Source organism: Schistocerca cancellata, chromosome 10 (assembly GCF_023864275.1).
Source record: "Schistocerca cancellata isolate TAMUIC-IGC-003103 chromosome 10, iqSchCanc2.1, whole genome shotgun sequence".
Taxonomy (NCBI): domain Eukaryota; kingdom Metazoa; phylum Arthropoda; class Insecta; order Orthoptera; family Acrididae; genus Schistocerca; species Schistocerca cancellata.
The window spans coordinates 214,929,553-214,947,238 of record NC_064635.1 but is presented as its reverse complement, the minus strand read 5'-3'; the positions used below and the strand labels follow the sequence as shown (position 1 = coordinate 214,947,238).

Here is a 17,686-nt window from a genome sequence, read left to right as displayed (position 1 = left end):
GTGGGGGGGGGGGGGAGACTGAAGGGAGTCCAAGGGACATGGAGCAAGTTCATAGTCCTGGAGTTAGCAATGGGTGTCTATAGCGTGACTAGTGACGCAGGGGGAAACTATGTTTCATAGTATAATTCCACCTAGTGCAAAGTGCTGTGATCAAAGTAGCATTGTACGACAGAGGTCAAATGAATGAGGCAGTACAGTTGTAAGACACTGACCTCAAATGTGCAAGGATGGATTCTGCTCTATCTGGTCATACTTATTTAGATTGTCTGTGGTTCTCCTAAATCATTTCAAGCAACAGGCCTTGGCCAACAACCTGCCCTATTCTCAAACAACATACTTACATATTCTATGTGTGTCTATATTAAAGCTCTGTTTTCATTGCATTATGATGACAAATACTGTAGCATTGCGAGATGATTTCAGGATGACTAAATAAATGAAGGTAAAACAATCATCTGTGCTCTAACTGAATGCCAAACTGCAGCTGTATGAGCATGCTCGCCAAAGATACTTTTACTTTGTGACCACTACATTGTTTTTAGGCAACAAACAAAGTGTCACACAAATGCAAAAGAAAACACTTTCTAATTCAACAGCAACATGTGTCTACTACATTAGATGTTACTGCTATATGGAGATGAACAAAACTTAATGTTTTCAAAAAAAGAAAAAACAGTTGTAGTTCAGTTGTATCATTTGAAAACTACAGTATGACTCTGATATTAACAGGTTGAACACCAAAATGATTCTACTTCATTTTCACTTGCGCTTTACTCATTCACTCCATTTTCATGTAATATTATAGTGGAAAGTAGCAAAAATCAATAAATTTGGTGCATTTGCCAAATTTTGAAATGTGTAATTTGCAAAGCCAAGTGTTCCAAACAAAGTAGATACCTCTTGAATGAAGATTAAATTGGTAGCTCAGACGTGCCAGTACTGATGATGAAATTTAAAAATTGAGAGTATCAATGGGTGTGAGTGGAGTGTCAATGGTAGGACTAGGCACCTTGTATGGAGGGAGACAAGGATTAACGGAAGAGTTTGAGGTGCTGTCTTCCACTGAAACTGAACACACACTAGAGAGATTTACTTCCCCTTGTGGGAACCTGCTGTGTCAGAAGTAAAGAGGAAGGAAATGCAAAATGACATGGGACTATAAATCTTCCAGAGTTCAAACATATGGCAAATAATGACATCCTTTAGAGAAATGGTAGCAATGAGGCCTCATTCAACATGCTAAACAGACTATTCTGGCAGCCATCGAGGGGATGGGATGCAAACAACTGCAGGCTATGGCAGATGTCATAACAAATTATACCTGTTGTCTAGGCTCCAAAGTCACACTTTGATCTTGTGTGACAGTCAGAGAAGGTTGGTAAGACCAGCATTGCACATACAATTTTAATGAACGTCATAATCTGCACATCTCACAATTTGCAGCAATGGCCCCAGGACTGATTGTTGTCCTTGGTTCTGAGCTGAAAGATAGGCTTCAAAAGAAGCTTTGAAGATTCTGTGACAAGTTAGGCTTCAACTTCCAAGGCTTGCATCATAGGGTTGATAATTGTAGGGCCCTCCTGTATTAATCAGGGGTGCATTATATGAGGGTCATCCACAAAGTAACTTCCGTTTCTATATCTGTCTGCGGCAGCACTACGATCGCAGTTCCGAGCATGCGCGGCAGTTACTCTGACTCAAAGAGAAGACATGTACACCATTTTAAGATCACTGCCACCAACGTGTTCTTTGTAGTGCTTCTTTATAATGTCAACCGTAATTGGAAATGCCGCCATGTGTGAAAGCAGATCTGTGATTCGTTTTCTAACTGCAAAAAAAGTTAAACCAAAGGAAATTCATCAGCAAATCTGCAAGGTTTACGGACAAAATGCTATGAGTGATTCAATGGTTAGAAGATGGGTCAGACTGTTCAATGAAGGACGTGATCAAGTGCACAATGAAGAATGACATGGACACCCTTCTGTGGTTACAGATGGACTGGAGGCAAGTTTGGACATCCTCCGGACAGCCCGGACCTCACTCCTAGTGACTTTCATCTCTTCTTACACCTTAAATCTGTCCTCGGTGGTCAACACTTCAATGATGATGACGAGCTGAAAGTACTCGTTACCACACAGTTGAATACACAGGCGGCAGCCTTCTATGAAGAAGGCATATAAAACCTGTGCCACACCATGACAAGTGCCTAAAAAATTTCTGAAGCTATGTAGAAAAGTAGTTTAACAGTTGTAGATTTTTGTACAATAAATACTTTTTTCTGTATCTGTACACATTTGTTTTATATAACCAAACGGAACTTACTTTGTGGACATACCTCGTATATGGAGTCTGCTAGCCACATAGCTGACTGTGGGGTGAACACAAGTGTTTTTCAGATTAGACAACTCTCCAAGTATAGATAACAATATCAGTAAGAGACCCAGAAGAATCGGTGTAAGGCCAACGGACATGTCACCTACATGCAAGAGTATTAAAATCCTAGTGATTAATTGTTGAGGCAACAAAGTTCCACAGTTTGAAGTGCTTCTGAAAAATAGCGCAGGTCACATAATATTAGGTGCAGAAAGCTGGTTAAAACTCAAAACTGATAGCAGTGAGATGTTTGGGGAAAATTTAAGTGCATATCATAAGGATAGGCTAGAGAGAAATGAAGGTGGTGTATTTGTCTCAGAAGGCAAGAAATTCAAATCCACCACGATAGACACTAAAGCTACAGGTGAGATCATTTGGGCAAGACTGAATATTGACCGTCAGATTCACCCTGAGATGTAATTGAAAACTTCTGATAATACTCCAGTTCACAGTACATATGTCCCCTAACCATGCTGTTATTACCAGAGAAGACTATTTACTCCGCAATAAATTGGAGTAATTACAGTTTTGTGAGAGGCAGATGCAATAATTTGTCCTGTGAAACATTATTAAATGCCTTCTCTGCAAACTATCTGGACCTAGAGCAGATAGTACAGAAGACCACTTATGAGAATATATTGGATCTAACAGCAACAAACAGACCTGGCCTCTTTGATGATGGCCTGATAGAAACTTGCATCACTAACCACTAAGCAGTTGTACCAAGTAATACAAGTACCAGAAAGAATTTGCGTTCAGCAAGCTAGATAATGCGTCCCTTATGACCTCTCGGAGAATTAGAAATGTTAGATGTTAACTGGAGAATGCAGAACAACTGTGGCTCAAGTTTGAAATAATAGTTGATCATGGACTGGGTAGATGATATGCACTAAGTAGAACAGTTCATAATCCAATGGACCCGCCATACCATACAGCTGCTGTAAAGCAACTTCTACAGAAACAGACTTCTGCATAATAGGTGTAACACAAAATGTAAGGCTATAGACAGAGAGATGTTTAATTAAATGAGTTTAGCTGTCAATATATCAATGTGTGAAGCCTTCAGTGAGTATTGGGGCAGACTAGTATTTAAAAAAAAAATAAAAACAAAAAAAAATAAAAAATATCCAGATCACACGTAAAGGTTGTCGGTTGTAAAACAGTGTCCACACACATGTACAAACATGAACTAAAATTGAGGGTAAAAACAAATGCAGAAATATTGGACTCCATTTTCAAATGTTTCTTTACAAAGAAAAATCCAGGATTATTGTCCCAATGTAATTCTCACACCAGTGCAGAGATCAATGGTACTGAGAAACAGCTGAAATTGTTACAATTTAACCCTTTCACATCCCCTGGCTACAATTGTGTACATTAAGTTTTACTGTGGTTTAGCTGCAACAGAAGCATTTTTTTTTTTTTTTTTTTTCAATGGAAACCTGAGGTACACATTTGTGAATGTTCAACTTTTTCGTCAAGTGCAAGTGCTGCTAACTGTTGGGCATCACAACAAAAATCTCAGCTAGTCAATGTAAGAGTGCACCGTAGCATGTAATCACAAGAATACACAGATGTGGTTGGTTCGCTATATTCCACTGTATAATTGAATATTGTTATTGTTATTTTTCATGGTAATTATTGAATGATCATTTCACTATTTACTACAATAGAAAATATTTTGTAATTAATTATTTTAGTCCACAAAATGAAGTCAGTGTACGAAGCATGTTTCAAAAACGGATACATATTTTTGAAGAAATCTTGCATCTAAAATCATTAAAAAATCACCTAAGAGCATTAGCACAGAAAGAAAAATTTTCCTTCCTCCAGAAAAAAATTCAGGTCTGAAAGGATTAACAACACTCTGGGGTCCTATCATATTCCATACTGAATTTGCAGCTGAGATATATCATAGATACCTTAAACCAACAGTGGTGAGTGTTTGGAAGAAAGTACAGATCACAGCATGTCTACAAGGAGGATAGTAGAAATGATCAGAAAACCACAGTCCAGTATCATTGTCATTCATTTGGTGTAGAACCTTAGAATATATGCCAAGCTCAAACTTAATGAGATATCTTGAACAGAATGACCACCTCACTTCCAACCATGGTAATGTTGAAAACTTAGATCACATGAAACTCGACACGTTTCTCACACATGACAACCTGACAGTCATGCATCAAAGTAGTCCATAGATGGTAGTAATGTCAAACTTTCTGCAGATGATGCAGTTACCTATAACAAATATTCCGTCAGATCTTGATATGATTTCAAAGTAGTGTAAAGGTTCACAACTTGCTGAAATGTTCAGAAATATAAAATTGTGCTTATCACAAAATGGAAACATGCAGTATCCCACAACTACAACATAAATGAATCCAGTCACGGATACATATGGGGGTGCGCGGGGCGCGCATTCCCCCCTTGCCCCCCCCCCCCCCCCCCCGCCCCGCATTGCCACCTGCGCCACCCCCACCAGTCAGCCCGCATGCTATTCATTCGTTTCTTTCGTCAGTTGACTCAACTGAACTGAATTATTGAGTAGTTTTACTTTCCTATGTAGCACGCGCATCCACGTCATCGTTATTTCATAAGGCAAGCACTGTCTGTTTGTCCTAGATCTTACTATCCTACTTTGCACACACTGTACAAAATATTTGCTTGTCGACCTGCATCTATTGCTACAGTAGAAAGAAGTTTTTCAACATTGCGGCATCCAAAGACATGGCTGAGGTCAACAATGGAGGAGGATCAACTTATGGCTTAGCTCTGTTGAACACTTACTCGGACACGATTGTCCTATTGACTATGTAATCAACCAATTTGCCAGGAAGACTAGGTGCATAGAATTCATCATTTAAGGAAGAGAACCACAATTTTAAATGTTTTATATCAAAACATGGCGTTGTCTTCCATATGTGTACAATCAATTTAAATGAAACTTTCTTAAACTTTGCATGCGAATTTATTATTTTTTTATTATGGTAAAAGTAAAGGTAGCTCAAGATATCTTCAGTGCCCCCTCCTTGAGGTTTATCTGTATCCACCACTGAATGAGTCACAGTTGGAATGGGTCATTGCTTACAAATACCTGGGTGTCACAATGTAGGGATATGAAATGGAATGATCACATAGGTCCAGTCTTAAGTAAAATAGGTGCCAGACTGTGATCCAATGCTAGAATACTAGAAGAATGCAATAAGTCTACAAAGGATATTGCACAAAAACATTTGTGTAACACATCCTAGAACATCGTTCATGTGTGTGGGACCCAGACCAAATAGGACTATCAGAGGATATTGACAGTTACAAGTAGAGCAAATGGTCACAGATCTGTTTAACCAGTGAGAGAGTGTCATGGAAATGCTGAAAGAAATGAACTGGCATACGCCTGAAAATAGGTGCAAATTATCCAATGAAAGCCTACATATAACTCTAGTACTTACCAGAGATTCTTGCTTAACGCATACATACTCGATCTCTTGCTTCACAGATACAAGTGGATCAGTCTCCACCTGAATGAAAGGAAATGAGTTATTACAATTGCAATGCAGAATAAACAAATCACAAATAAAGACCAGTCCACATAATACAAATAATTACTTCATGGCAACTGGAAGTCTGTGTCAGATTACGACTCAGACCTATGATTTCTGCTTGTCACAAGGACCAAGATACACACAGACATAGGGAGAGACACAAAATGAATCAAATGTCCTGAACTTAAGTAAACTGTTTGATGGGGATGAAATCAGTGCATCACATTGCAGGTTTGGCAACATCTCTCTACCACTTTCATTAGTATTAGCTCATGTCTACATCACTGCAACCTGCCACACTTCTTGAATGAATGATTTATTTCTCTGTAACTAGGAACTGTGATTAACAAAAAGCATATAACAAAAAAAATGATTCTAAGGCACATCAAAGTGAACATCAAGAACAACAATATTGCTGCACAGCCAACAAAGGACAAAATGTGGAATTTGTGCAATAAATTCTCACTGTCATACAATGATGAGCCCAGACGTTAAAGCAGTTACAGAAAAATAAATCATTCATTCAACAACTGTGGCAGGTTGCAGTTTTTTCTTCAGCGATATTTACAAAAACAGTCCGGCTGTTCTCAAACCATCAACGCTAAAGTAAAGTCATTTCACATTATTGCACCTTCATGGAGTTCATCCTCATTCTTCCATTCATTTCTGTGTATGTAATTCATTACACCTAAGAAACATACATACAACTCCTGCAATATGAGAAATGTGCAGTAGTTGATTTAGTCAGTGTCATCTTGGCAAGCTGCCAGTTGATGACCTGGACTTAAATCACATGCAGTCTGCAGGAAAAGTCATATTACAGAGATACAGCACAGCTGTACAAAAACTTAGGACTGCGGCACTCACACAGGGGCACCACTGGAATTTTTGCCTCCTGTTCCACCACATTGTATTGAGACACTGTGATTGGAGGAATACTTGTGCCTGATCTGAACTCAATCCCAGTGTTCCCTCTCTTGCAGTCCTCTGAACACAGCAACAAGCATCAACTTGTGACACGCTTTTCTGAAACTGCGTGTAAGTTCTCTTTCATCCCCTACCGAGTTGGCACTCTGAGGAGAAACACTGTGTTGGAGAGGAATTAATCAAGAATTTGAAACTGCTCTCCCAACTCGCAACCATCATCTTTCAACCTACCTTATACCAGAGCAGTGTGTCACTGTATCTGCATATCAGCTAGCTTCACCAAATCTCAACTGAACTGTCACATTTGATCCTAAGATAGATCTCAGGTTACACAATTGACCAGTCTGTCACCAGAACACACATTCTGAAAACTAATACAGACAAATAAGGAATGTTGTCAGTGTTCTGTTGCATTATGTAATGGGATGAAGCTGACTCCCAGTACTGGTAGGATGAGCCGATCCCTTCCACATTCCGTATTTTGATACCTGGAAGAATTTTTCATCTTCGGGCAGTGTTCTATTAGTGTGCAAATAATAAGGTAGGTGATGAGTCGATGCACAGTGGCAAACCACAGTGAACCACGTGCCACTCCAGCCAGTACCATACACTAAGGTGACAAAAGTCGTGGGATACCTACTGTCATGTTGGGCCTCCTTTTGCCCAGCGTAGTCACTGGACTGGACTCAACTAGTCACTGGAAGAGCCCTGCAGAAATATTGAGTCATGCTGCCTCCATAGGTGTCCATAATACCGAAAGTGTTGCTAGCGCAGGAACTTTAAGTCCACAAATGGCTGAAAATGGTCTCCGAGTAGCCGAACATAACTTTTTATAGTCAATGATAAGTTCAGTTGGATCAGAGGACCCAGTCAATTCCACGTAAACACAGCCCGCACCTTTATGGAGCCACCACCAGCTTGCACAGTGCCTTTTGACAAACTGGGCCCACGGCTTTGTGGGGTCTGCGCCATACTCAGTCCCCACCGTCAGCTCAAATAACTGAAATCAGGACTCATCTGACCATATCACAGTTTTCCAGTTGTCTAGGGTCCAACAGATGTGGTCACGAGCCCAAGAGAGGTACTGCAGATGATGTCGTGCAGTGAGAATGCCACTTGCGTCAGTCGTCCGCTGCCTTAGCCAATTATTGCTAAATTTCACAACACTGGCCTAACGGATACATTCGTCACATGTCCCACATCGATACTTGCAATTATTTCAAGTAGTGTTACTTGTCTGTTAGCACTGAGAGCACTACACAAACGCCACTGCTCTAGATCATTAATTGAAGGCCGTTTGCCACTACATTGTCTGTATAAGAGATAATGCCTGAAATTTGGTATTCATGGCACTCTCGTTGTGATGGATCTCAGAATATTGAAATCCCTAAGAATTTCCAAAATGGAATGTACTACGCCTCTAGCTACAACTACCATACTGCGTTCGATGTCTGTTAATTTCAGTCGTGTAGCCGTGATAGCTCTGCCAATGCACTGCCCTTTTATACCTTGTGCACATGATATTACAACCATCTGTATACGTGCACATCGCTATTCCGTGACTTTCGTCACCTCAATGTAATTTTACCAAGTCCACCTCTAGTGTATGCTTCAAGGGACACACAAACATTTAGTGCAGATTTTTGTGTTAGTTTAGTAAGGTGGAGGTACTTCATTATGGGTGGCATTAAGCAAACAAGACAACAAGAACAGCTTTCTGAGCATATATATTTTCCTAGGGGGAGTCAGAAGCAGGAACATGGCACAGTTGCCACAGTAGGCAACATCTAGAGTGTGCGGTGTGGCACAGACCGCACTGGTGATGCTGCAAAGTATTATCCCTCTTTCTCTACATAGAGTGTACAGAATGACAATTATTGATCCATACGAAAAAATTAAAATTAAATAATTGCAAACTACAGTTTGCACACACTTTATGCAACATGTAAATGTCACTAGAGATATTCAGATTTTGGTTACGACACGTTTGATACACCTGCCATCATTGGCGACGATGTGGCGCAGACGAATAGCGACATTTTGCACGGTCGACTGATGTGTCGGAACATCGATGCTGTCGATGACCTCCTGAATGGCTGTTTTCAGCTCAGCAATGATTTTGGGATAATTGCCGTACACTTGTCTTTAATATAGCCCCACAAAAATGAGTCATGTGTGCTCAGGCTTGGAGAATATGGCAGCCAATTGAGGCCCATGCCAGTGGGCTCTGGGTGCCCAACGCCGGAATGCGGTCACCAAAGTGCTCCTCCAGAACATCAAACACACTCCTGCTTCGATGGAGTCGAGCTCCGTCTTCCCTGAACCACATCTTGAACCTTCACGTACCGTTCGGTAGTCATCGTGCCATCGAGGACAATCGCACAGATTATTCCGTGACTGGACATTGCACATCACTTGTTGAGGGTGAAAGACTTCTCTATCGTGAAATATGAATTCTCAGTCCCCCAAATGCACCAATTTTGTTTATTGATGAACCCATCCAAATTAAAGTGGCTGGCAACAACAAGGCAGTCCAGTTCCAACATGCAGAACTGCATTCTCCATCTCTCGCTACAAAGACAGCATTGTGCAGCTGCCTTTTTACTTGCACACCACTCTAGTACCGAAACATATGCCATCACTATGACCGGAAATTTACAGCATCACTACAGGTAGCTCTTCACACCCTTTTTGTAAGAGTCACACGAGACCACATACAACAGTATTTTACATCACAATTATACTATTTTTAAACCCCGCTTACACTTATGATAGATAACAACAATTATCTGGAAAAGTTGAAAATATTCAAACCAGTAATGCCAATCTTTTATTATCCATAATCAACTTCAAATAAGTCAACATTATCTTCCTAAAACTATACATACTACGGATGCAAGAGAGGTGGTTTAATTGGAGCTAAATTAAGAGGTAACAATCACACAATTAAAGTTTCTGGAAAAAAGAAGACTTGCACAAATTATCTGTTTACAATTTAAAAAAAAAATGTTATATCATAAATTAATCATATGATTAACGATTACAAGATACAATGCAAATACACATACTGAAAATAACAAGAAATGGTGCCCATTTCTACTCTACATCGATACTCCAAGTGACTGTATGGTGCATGGCAGAGGGCACCATGTGCTGCTACTAGTCATTCCCTCCCCTCTTCCACTCACAAATAGAGTGAAGGAGGAACAACAGTCTGTACGCCTCCATATGAACCCTAATTTCTAGTATTTTCTCGGTCCTTACATACATGTGTGTTGGCAGTAGGATCATTTGGCAGTCAGATTCAAATGCCAGTTCTCTAAATTGTCTCAGTAGTGTTCCTCGAAGAGAACATCACCTTCCCTCCAGGAATTCCCATTTGAGTTCCCGAAGCATCTCCGTATCACTTAGGAGTTGTTCGAATCTACCGGTAACAAACCTAGCAGCCTGCCTCTGAACTGCTTCAATGTCCTCCTTCAATCCAACCTCGTACTGATCCCAAACACTGGAGCAATACTCAAGAACAGGTTGCACCAGCGTCCTATATGTGGTCTCCTTCACAGAAGAACCATTTTCATAAAATTCTCCCAATAAATTGAAGTCCACCATTTGCCTTCCCTACTATAATGTCTCTTGCAGCGGTCTCTCCACGATATTTTCAGAAATGTTATAAATTATATAACTCAGTACATATCTCGAAATATCTCTTCTTATCTTACCGATTCCTAAACTTTAATATACTATGATTATCAATGCAAAGTAGTTTCAAGCCCTATTATTCCTTGGAGCGTCCATTTACTGCATGGAATAGATTCTCTGCTACCTATGATTTCTCTTATGAAAAGAATGAAGAGATCTTGCCGATTAGCCGTGAAAGAAGGAACATGTATATGTATGTATTGTTGAGCTAGTCGCCATCTTGATGAGATTCTGTATGAGAAGGAATTTAATACATGAACTAAACAAAAGTAAGTGTGTTCGCGTATTATTTAACTGATTATTATTGACAGTGTCTGCTTACTACGCTGTGTTGCACGGGATCAGTGGGGAACGTCTGATTTACACTGGACAAACCTGCCATTTTGTATGCTCAAGATATCCAGTTACTTCAAATAAGTAGGCTAACACAGTCTTACCAGCAGATCTCTGGTCTTCCCCATGTGATCACCGAAAGTTAATAATTATTACAAATGTTTTCAGGAGATCGACTGACAATTTTCGTCGCACCGAGACTTCGAAATTGCTTCACTGCCTTGTGGAATTTAAGTTAAGCTCAATTTAATCAGGATAGAACAGTATTGAACTGTGTGATTGTGATAAGCCTGCTTTGTGAATGAAAATTCCCTTAACATACGCATGTTTGTACTATCCTGATCAGTGAAGCGAAATCAGGCCGGTGTGAGAGAGGTTTTTAAATTTTTTGAATACCACAAAAAAAATATTAAACTACCACAGTTCTCAGATGCTCATTCCATTCCATATCACTTTGCAACTTTACACCCAGATATTTAAATGACTTGACTGTGTCAAGCATGACACTACAAACATTATACGTTTGTTCTCCCTACTCATCCTCATTAATCAACATTTTCAACATTTGGAGACAGCTGCCATTCAACATACTAACTAGACATTTTGTCTAAGTCATCTTATATCTTCCTGCAGTCACTCATCTTCGACACCTTATATACCACAACATCACCAGCAAACAACCACAGATTGCTACTCATCCTGTCCATCAAATCATTTATGTATATAGAGATCAACAGCAGTCCTATCACACTTCCCTTGGGTCCTCCTAATGATACCCTCATCTCTGATGAACAGTTGCCATCAAGGACAATGTACTGGGTCTATTACTTACGAGGTCTTCAAGCCACTCACATATCTGAACTCACTATATATGCTCATACCTTTGTTGACAGCCTGCAATGGAGCACTAAGGTAAATGCTTTCTGAAAATCTAGAAATATGGACTCGACCCATTGCTCTTCATCCATAGTCCTCAGTATATTACGTGAGAAAAGGACAAGCTGAGTTTTGCAGGAGTGATGCTTTCTAAAACCACACTGATCATAGACATAAGGTTCTCAATCTCAAGAATGTTTATAATGTTTGAACTGAAAATTATTGTTATTAAGACATATGATAGGATACACAAGAGATTTTTCTGGCCAGATTTATTTAGGAGTGTCCATCACTATGTGTTGCACTGTCGAGAGTGCCAGAGGAGAAAGGCAGTTCCTGAGAAACCACCTGGCCGACATACCTATTCCACCGGCCGAAATGCCTTTCCAGCGTGTTGGGATTGACCTCCTTAGATGATTTCCAATGTCTGCTAGTGGAAATAAATGGATTATTGTTTGCACTGATTATCTGACTGCGCTACTCAGCTTCTTCTGCGACATTGTTCCCTCCTTCAGAGAACAGCGTCGTATAGTGGTTATGATACTGGATTGTTGCATGGAGGGCTGCGAGTTCAAAACTCACCTGAACTGTAAAATTTTAATTGCTGTATTCGGTTCGAGTACATTCTAGAAGTATCCACAAATGGGAAGAATCATTGTACTGGAATGTTCTGTAGCTGTATATATATCGTATGTGTTCTGGCTGGAGGCAGTTTGCTCTGCTCTCTTGTATGTGCAAGTGCTGAATAAACCTATGTTAAGTGAAGTTAGTATTCATCATTCATCTACTTACACCTTCCTCTATATGACAATATTTTTGCCAAGTGCAATGAACACTCCACCTCCTATGGCCTCTAATCCGTCTTTCCGATATACATTCCATGACTCGCTAAGTATCTCGAAGCTTCCCACTTCGGGTTTCAGTCAGTTTTTAGTCCCAAGAATAATTTTAGTGCAAGAACTTTCCTGCAGGACAGTAAATTCAAGAACTTTATTACAAATAATTCTGCAGTTTAATAATAAAACTTTGAAAGTTGAAGTGTCTTTACTCTGAATGCTGTCTGCCTTCCCTTGCTGTGTATCAACTGGTGAATGTTGATCAGAGCACCTCTAGCTACTGCCTACCCTAAAAAACCATCATGTGCACTCCACAAGTACTCTGCTACCTGAGTAGCTGCTTCCTTTGTGTGGTGCACTTCTGACCAATCAGGAGGAGCCATACAAATCCCCACCCAATAATGCAGATGTAGAAACTTGCAGTGTAGACCTCACGGAGTCGACGAAGCCTTTGACTGAGACCCTGCACTTGGCTCCAAGCTAAAGGACCCCAATCATCTCTGGGAACAATGCCACAAATTTCGAGCTCTGATTGCACCCCACCTGCGAGGCCAGCATTCTTCACCACCTCCGCCAGCCATCTGTACGAACTGAGGATGGCCTCAGAACCCATGCGTCAGGTGTCATTGATGTCAGCACGAGCCACAGCTTGAAGACAACACACTGCAGGGTGCACACTCGATAGCCACAGGCGCAAACGCATTGCCACCCGCCACTCGATCTGTGAGAGGTTGGATCCACTGTGTCGGGTATCCTATGAGGTGCCTTGGAAGCAGAGCCCGTGGACGTAACACCTGAGGTGTCCATATGATACAACAGATACATCTCAGACAAGGCCCTCTCACAGACATACTGAGCACAGATTGTCTTTCTTTCCAGCCCCGAATGCTATCTGCCAAAAGTGCTCCATATCACACCTAACATTGAGCTTTATATAATTAGTAAACCCCTCCCCCTAAGCACCAACTATGACTCTGCTGAAGGAGCAGCCATTTGTCCACTCACAGGGTGAATGGGCGAAGCCAGGCAGCCAGTCTACAAATTGGCCCTCCGCCTCAAGTGATGCAAACGCATTGCCACCTGCCACTCGATCTGTGAGAGGTTGGATCCACTGTGTTGGGTACCCTATGATGTGCCTTGGAAGCACAGCCCGTGGGCGCAACACTTGAGGTGTCCATATGATACGACAGATTCTCCGTCACCACCACACCTGGAGGCAACAGCCTGAAGGTGACTAACCTTAGCGAAGAGCGCGTTCAGCTGTTTGTAAACTGTAGCCAGTTCCTCCTGCATCTGCACACAGCATACACACGTCCTAACCATACTAGAAAGACTAACTGAGGTAGTAAACTATAAAAGCAGACAGAATCCCATATATGTAATTTGCTACCTTCCTTATGTGTCACCAATAGGCCCAGATGCATTAATGAGCTATGCAGCTGGCTCTTCAGTGAGCAACTATTGTGTTACAGACTGAATGAATTCGTCCTTACAAAAACCTAAGATTGAACAGAAATAAATGTACAAAATTTAATAAATATACTTTGAGGAAAACGAAGAAAAAGATAAACATTAACCTGTCACTCTGCAGATGTTAATCTTCTGCCCGACTGACAGTTTGGCATAACAAACTGCTAAAGCACATTGTCTCAAGAAATATTGCAACAGTTTATTTTGGCAAAAGTTTACTTTTACAATCTCAGTAGTATTAATCTATTCATATCTAGTTTCATATATTTAAAAAGAAAGATGATGAGACTTACCCAACAAAAGCGCTGGCAGGTCAATAGACACACAAATAAACACAAACATACACACAAAACTCTAGCTTTCGCAACCAACGGTTGCCTCGTCAGGAAAGAGGGAAGGAGAAGGAAAGACAAAAGGATATGGGTTTTAAGGGAGAGGGTAAGGAGTCATTCCAATCCCGGGAGCGGAAAGACTTACCTTAGGGGGAAAAAAGGACAGGTATACACTCGCACACACACACATATCCATCCATACATACAAGACACAAGCAGACATTTGTCTGCTTGTGTCTTGTATGTATGGATGGATATGTGTGTGTGTGCGAGTGTATACCTGTCCTTTTTTCCCCCTAAGGTAAGTCTTTCCGCTCCCGGGATTGGAATGACTCCTTACCCTCTCCCTTAAAACCCATATCCTTTTGTCTTTCCTTCTCCTTCCCTCTTTCCTGACGAGGCAACCGTTGGTTGCGAAAGCTAGAGTTTTGTGTGTATGTTTGTGTTTATTTGTGTGTCTATTGACCTGCCAGCGCTTTTGTTGGGTAAGTCTCATCATCTTTCTTTTTAAATATATGTTTCCCACGTGGAATGTTTCCCTCTATTATATTCATATCTAGTTTCAATCATATATAATGATCATCTTTACATCTGGGCATTCACAATTTGTGAGTGGTCATTGGTCAGCCAAGTCACAAATTACACAATAAAGGTTTCCTAGATGGCATCAGCATCAAACCCCCAATAACATTTTATGCTCTTATTACTCATAATATGTTTATACAAACAGAAACAGTTATCAAGGGTTTAAGGCTAGAGTTTGAGAATTTCTTTATACTCACTCCTGACTGATTACATTTGGCTAAAAGAATTTGACTCATCACTTTCGTGAACACTGTGATCTGGATACAATCGTTATAAACAAGTGAAATGATTCATTAGGCATTTATATCACACAACAGACTGTAAAAATAAACTGGCCTTGTAACAAACTGTATTAGGCATTGAAATCTGAGATTAAATGGGAGATCTTGAAGGATCATACCTTCACAAATCAACTTGTCAATTTCTTTTGATTTGGGGTTCAATGTGTCAGTTTGTATTTCTTACTAATGATTTTTCCAAAGTTACCTCATGTTACAGAAAGTTGTCAAGAAATTCCACTAGTCCTCTTTGCAGCACACACATCCGAGGTGATTTGTGAACAGCAGCAGTCATTGCTCTACGATGGCCTGAGCAAGCTTTGAAGGTGGCAATGATCCTCTACCAATTGGGGTATAGAGTTGGAACTGCATCGGTCACTACTCGAGGATTTTATTTTTCGTGTTTCAAGTTCAAAGTCCGAACTTTCAGTAAAAGCTCCGGTTGAGAACTATCAGAGCCAACGGTGCAACTTTAATTGGAAGCTCTGTTATACCACTAATACAACATTCAGTGCTGGTACCTAATTTGCCCATATTTAAGCTTAATAAACAACAATTTTTCTTCCAATATCTAACAGGGTCAGGAATTATAATGTGAAACTCAAAAAGGCTTTATGTAAAGGTATTTTGTTTTTTATGCACAAAATGTAACACAACTCCCTGGCCGCACCTGTGTACTTCCTGTGACTACCGTGACAGGGTCCATTTCTGAGGAAAGGAGGCTGTCTTCAGCCTGGAGTTGAAGGGCCGACTTTCCCTAAACCTCCCAAATTGATAGTGGTGTGAGCACAGAAGGCTGACTCAGCATCTAGCCCACAATGGCCTTTGCAGAAAAGCTTGTAAGTATCCTGACAGGAAGTGGCAGCCTACAGAAGCACAGTAAGTGGGAGCAGGAAATGGTCAATGAAAATGCCGATATTCTGCTCCTAATTCTTACTGGCTGACATGCCTAATGTTAAATAATTTTGGGGAGTAGTTTGGAGCTTGCAAAGAAAGCCAAGAAATTAGCTAGAAGCCCTCTTGGGGTATAGAAGTCTCTCGCTCTCTGGGATGGGGCTGTATTTCTGTGGTGTATTTGGAGGAGTCATAGGTGGGTTATACTTTGAGATGAACCAAGTTATTTCTTGCAGTATGGAAAATTGAAAGATTCTGAAAGTGTATGCCTCTGCATGGTCATGGATTTTGGGTTGAACCATTCCACTTTTCTAAGTGTATGTTGTAGTTTAGCAAATTTGCAGGCACTCAATAGGAAGAGGCCTCATATTAAGTTCTGGAATGAAGTAGCTTGTTGGACGTTTAGTGTGTAAGACAGATTTGGTGAGGTTTCCATTAAAGCCAATAAATTACGCTCATTTCTCTGGAAACTGAAGTCTGTTGTTTTTGTGCGACTCTTTCCCTTTTGATTTTTGACCATATTATCACCAGAAGCTGCTAGGAGCCTGTTGGAGATTGGGGTAATGGATTGCTTTCAGTGAACATATTCCAGTGCAGAGGTCAGATCTTTGAATATTTCTGAGAGTAGTTGCATTGCTGCAGGAGTTTGATTCAGCGATTTGATTCATACTAACAGGTTGTGTAGGACTAGGACTTGAACATGTGTAAACAGGAACTGCTTTTGAGAAAATCGACTTTGAAAATTTTAGGCACGCTTATAGCCTGTACAGTCGCTAGTACTGAAGTGGTCCGCAGCCTGGCAAGTAAGTTCTTAGTTTTACGAGTGTAAGATATCTGGACTGAAGAGGGAAAGATCTGAACTACATCTGTGTACGATATTTATTTACATTTAAGGAAGTTTGTCACTATATGTCAGTTCCATGTTACAAGGGTATTTCACTCTAGCCATTTTTGAAAGTTCTCTCAGACAGTTATTTCAATTCATTTGGCAGTAAATTATAAATTACTGCTATCTCAATACATAATCTACTTGCTATCAAAGTCAGCCTTCTACTGACCATATGAAAGAGTCTTTCTTTACTCACATTACTGTTTACAAAACTTAAACAACATAAACAGTGATAGTATTAAAACTAATAAACATATTCGTGTTCCTGGCTTTAATTCTTCAACAATTTTCATATGTCTCTTAGTATATTTGTCTGTCAGTTATCACCTCACAATACAATTCCACAAGACAGAAAGGGGTAGATTCAGAGAAACTACACAGTTTTTAATGCATCAGTAGTAGCATTTATTACTATCATTTTACCGTTATCATTAAACTGTGTTCATACATTGATATGACTGATATTTACAGACCAATAAGGAAAAGTGCCTAATATATTGACAAGTGGTAGCACTCATCGAGTCCAGAAACAATTTTCCATAAATGTGGATGCTGAAAAGCATGCTTTCTGATATCTGAACAGATGTGCACAAAAAGAGCTGAAAGGCATTTGTGGATATGAACACAGTCATTGCTTGGTGCTCCACCC

General features: G+C 40.3%; 1 protein-coding gene across 3 annotated transcripts in view; it reads right to left on the bottom strand.

The window, feature by feature from the left end:
- LOC126106799 (gastrula zinc finger protein XlCGF17.1-like) overlaps window positions 1–17,686 on the bottom strand; it is a 154,690-nt gene that overhangs the window by 125,586 nt on the left and 11,418 nt on the right. For all 3 annotated transcript variants that reach the window (XM_049913188.1, XM_049913187.1, XM_049913190.1), the window contains exon 2: window positions 5,826–5,894. In XM_049913188.1, coding sequence (XP_049769145.1) covers window positions 5,826–5,894 — 69 coding nt within the window. The remainder of the gene's footprint in view (window positions 1–5,825; window positions 5,895–17,686) is intronic.